This window comes from Amborella trichopoda, chromosome 3 (genome assembly GCF_054954075.1).
Source record: "Amborella trichopoda isolate Santa Cruz 75 chromosome 3, AtrichopodaSantaCruz75HAP2 v2.0, whole genome shotgun sequence".
Taxonomy (NCBI): Eukaryota; Viridiplantae; Streptophyta; class Magnoliopsida; order Amborellales; family Amborellaceae; genus Amborella; species Amborella trichopoda.
The window spans coordinates 362,020-366,284 of NC_142338.1; the positions used below are offsets into that span (position 1 = coordinate 362,020).

General features: G+C 41.1%; 1 protein-coding gene across 1 annotated transcript; it reads left to right on the plus strand.

The window, feature by feature from the left end:
- Positions 1–226: 226 nt before the first annotated feature.
- LOC18439615 (putative L-type lectin-domain containing receptor kinase S.5) lies at positions 227–3,245 on the plus strand. Its single transcript, XM_006849777.4, has 2 exons — positions 227–1,475; positions 2,067–3,245. The coding sequence occupies exons 1-2, from the start codon at positions 263–265 to the stop codon at positions 2,861–2,863; spliced, it is 2,010 nt and encodes a 669-aa protein (XP_006849840.1). The 5' UTR covers positions 227–262; the 3' UTR covers positions 2,864–3,245.
- The last annotated feature ends 1,020 nt before the right edge of the window (positions 3,246–4,265 follow it).

Sequence of the window (4,265 nt, forward strand, 5' to 3'; positions counted from 1 at the left end):
CATGGGCCCGTCCCCTCTCCTCTCTCACTAAATAAATAAATAAAGTGTATACGGGCACCTCAGTTTGACCACCCTCTCTATTGTTGAACTTAAATAGAAAATAAATTCGGAAAGGAAGCTACTGAGGCAAATTCACAGGCCGAAAGAAACACCTAAACGCATTGAAAAAGGAGCTCAGCTCCCCCATATACATACATATTCTTCCGCCTCCCCTCTTCCCCTCCCCACCCCCATAAACACACACAGAAGAAAAGTGGATGCCATGGCTTCTGCGGAGAAGCTCATCCTCTTCTCTCTCTTCCTTGTCACCCATGTATATCTCTCTCATGCTTACCCCCTCATCACAATGAGTTACCCAAACTTCAACGAAGCCAATCGTGGCGATTTCCAATTTGAAAACAATGCAACCATTAATAATGGAGCTCTCCAAGTCACTCCAGATACAGTCAATTCAGATTACTCCTTAACCCACAAATCAGCTCGTGTGGTATTGAAGTCACGATTCAGACTTTGGGATCAAAGCTCGACAGGTGAAAAAACCATGGCTTCCTTTAACTCTACCTTTGTTTTCAACACATATAGACAGCCAAACGTAACCGTGGGTGAAGGCCTGGCTTTTGCTATTTTGCCTGATTTTACAGTTCCTGAAAATAGCTCAGGCCAATGGCTTGGCCTCACGAACTCATCCATCGATGGGAATGCATCCAACCATTTTTTCGCTATTGAATTTGACACAGTTAAAGATAGCTTCGATCCGGATGATAACCATGTTGGGTTGGATCTAAACTCTGTTATTTCAAACAAAACTTTCTCTCTTTCTAAGATGGCTCTTAACCTCACTCCACCAGATGGTATAAATTATCGAGCGTGGGTGGAGTACAATGCCTCTTCTATGCTCTTGAATGTGTTTATAGAGAGAGAAAAGGAGACCCAAAAGCCTGATAATCCGATCCTATCAGAAATAGTTGATCTATCCAATTATGTTGAAAAGGTTTCTCATTTCGGATTCTCGGCATCAACTGGTGATGGAGCTCAACTGAATTGTGTGGTGAAATGGGATCTCTCAGTTGAGAAATTGCCTGAAGATGATCAGTATCCATGGCTTAGACTTGTTTTAGCAATTGGAGTACCCATTTTTGCAGTTATATCAGTTGTGGGTATCACAGTTGGGGTATTCGTGTATCGCCGAAGAAACAAAGAATATAGAAACCTCCATGAAAACCTTAGAAGCCTTCCTGGAACACCTCGAGAGTTTAGATTTTCTGATTTGAAGAGGGCCACTGATAATTTCAGTGAAAAAATGAAGTTGGGTCAAGGTGGGTTTGGTACTGTGTATAAGGGGACACTGAAGAAAGAGAATATGGTGGTGGCTGTGAAGAAGTTTTCAAGGGAGGCCATACAAGGGAGGGATGACTTCTTGGCAGAGCTTAGTGTGATCAACAGGTTAAGACACAGGAACCTGGTGAGGCTACTAGGTAAGTGGATCTCTCTTTCTCTCTCACTTTTTTTGCTGCAAATTTATTACATGTAATATAACTTCATCTAATTTGCATCTTTCTTCTGCAATTCTGTATAATCTAGCGATCTTGTATTTGACTTCCCCTTTTAAACCATTATTGAACTAGTTTCAAGATACATGTCTCTTCTCTTATGTTCCATCCATTCTGAATGCAACAGTTGGCATATATTTTTGTCTCTTAAGGCATGACAATTTATATAGCGATAAAATGTTTCCTGTCATTTCATTTTCTATGCGAGCTTTCGTTGAAAAGTAAAAAGGAGTTAATTAAAGAACTTCAGATCATTCAAAAGATGCCTATGATAAAGATTGAAAGACTGAGAAAGTAACAACAAAGTGAAAGATCATCAAGGATGAAAGAGAGATGCTTCTGCCATGGAGCCTCCATCCAAGAACAGTCATGTATTACTTAAAAAAAAGAAGAAACCCACCATGTATTAGCTAAAAAGTATTAAATTATCAAAACTAGGATAGCATTGTATTGGCTTCTCTCTTAACAAGGAGAAATTTACATTCATATAGCTTAATCTATATTCCATCTTCTCAGGATGGTGTTACAAGCAAGGAGAGCTGCTCCTAGTTTATGCTTACATGCCTAACGGAAGCCTGGACAAACACCTCTTCGATGGTGAGAGCTGCCTTGAGTGGGAAAGACGCTACAGCATCCTCGCGGGCGTGGCATCGGCCCTACACTACCTCCACAATGAGTACGACCAGAAGGTCGTCCATCGTGATCTGAAAGCGAGCAACATCATGCTCGATTCCGACTACAATGCCCGATTAGGGGACTTCGGCTTGGCTCGAGTCCTAGATCAGGAGAAAACCTCTTATGCTGAGTTGAATGGAGTCCCCGGAACATTGGGCTATATCGCACCTGAGTGCTTTCACACTGGGAAGGCCACTCGTGAGTCTGATGTCTTCGGATTTGGGGCCGTTGTCCTAGAGGTGGTGTGTGGCCGTCGCCCCAATTCTGCGAATAAGGGCTTTCTGGTGGACCTTGTTTGGGCTTTGTATAGAGAAGGCCGGATTCTAGAAGCCATCGATCCACAATTAGAGGGACAATACAATGAGGATGATGCACAAAGGTTGCTGCTGTTGGGGCTCGCATGCTCGCACCCGTCGCCAATTGAAAGGCCAAAGACTGAGAACATTGTTCAAATCATGGCTCGAACGGTGGCTCCGCCGTATGTGCCACCATTTAGGCCCCCCTTTGTTTGGCACATGGGGTCTAGCAACGATTGCAGCTCGGTGGACACCACTAAGACACAAGGGACTTATTCAGGCTGGAGCCCTGTCTATCTTAGCCAAGATAGCTATGGCTCACAAAATGACTCCGTGGTTTAGATCCGAATGGATTAGGCCTAGGGGCGAGCCCACCCCAAATGGGAGGATCCCTTGATTCAAAACTAGCCCTATGGCCCTCCTTCAAAGGAGGTGGGCTCACTCTGTGTGTGTGGTTATTTTTTCTCCAATGTCTTTGTTCATAGTAGAATTGCTTAGGTAATTTTTGAAGATGGTCAAATTTTAGTGCGTGAAAATGGAGGGACATGGGAGATTGCCCATGCAATCAAATAGATGGCCAGCTAGGATGGCCTTCTCCATCCCCTTTTGAGTCGTAAAGTGAACTCTATCTCTATTCTTTTTCTTTCTGTATTTGAGCACTCTCTCTCGCTTTATTCATGTACATGAAACATTATGATTCAAGATTCCCCTTGTTATTTGCTTCTACTTAATCCTATACATGATCGGTTTTGCTTCGGCCGAAGAGGCTGAAGCTTTTCGGATATCGGCTAAAACCCTTTCGGATTTTAGGTCTAGATCGGCCGAAGCTTTTCGGATATCGGCTAAAACCCTTTCGGATTTTAGGTCTAGATCGAAGTGAAGCTTGATCCGTCCTACTGTTTCGATCTAATTCTGGCTTCCCGTGAATCCTCTATACAGTATGGTCTAATTGGCATGTATTTTTTGGAAAATGGTAGCGTGAGACTTTTCAAAGATGCATTCTATCTACATATTCAACTTAGAAGACATTTCGGCAAATAAGACTTTGTCGATGGGGTGAAACTTCATTTCAGCAAATAAGACTTTGTCGCTGGGGTGAAACTTCATATGGAATATATATTAATTTCGAAGGACAGGCATCTGTGATCTTTTCAATAAGTACAACCTTTTCTTTTCAATTCTTTTCTGTTTTTGGGTAGTTAACTGTAGGATTCGAACTTGACATCTACCAACTTGACGTCTACCACTTCTAATGCTGACTCCTAACCGCTCCAACCCAAACATATTTCCTCCTAACATTTTAAACAAAATACAAGATGGTATTATTCTATAGGCCTCCTTTTTTAATGTTAAAGTTTAGAAATGTATACAATGTGACCATTTATTTTTCACAGAAGGAGGTCACAATCATCATTGGCTTATAGTTTTGAAATCGAGTGATTGAGTATAAAGTCCAAAATAAAATTTTTCCAATATTGTGACACACTTTCATCTATTGTATCTCACATTCAATGGCTAAAAATAATCGTGACCTTGTCATACTAAAAATAAATAATTTCAAAATATACAATCCCTTAAAGTTTATAGAGCTAGTTATGAAATCTCTTTGATGCATTACTTCATCATATTGATTTTGCAAGGGAGTGCTATCATTTATTAGAAATATGCTCCTCTTCCTCTGTGTCGACTAGTAATTAATTATTGTTACTGCTAAATGTCATAACAAAATTAAATTACATATTAA

Coding starts and splice junctions, on each gene's coding strand:
- LOC18439615 (XM_006849777.4), top strand. CDS start 263: ATGGCTTCTGCGGAGAAGCTCATCCTCTTCTCTCTCTTCCTTGTCACC. Junction 1,476..2,066: donor GAACCTGGTGAGGCTACTAG/GTAAGTGGATCT, acceptor CCATCTTCTCAG/GATGGTGTTACAAGCAAGGA.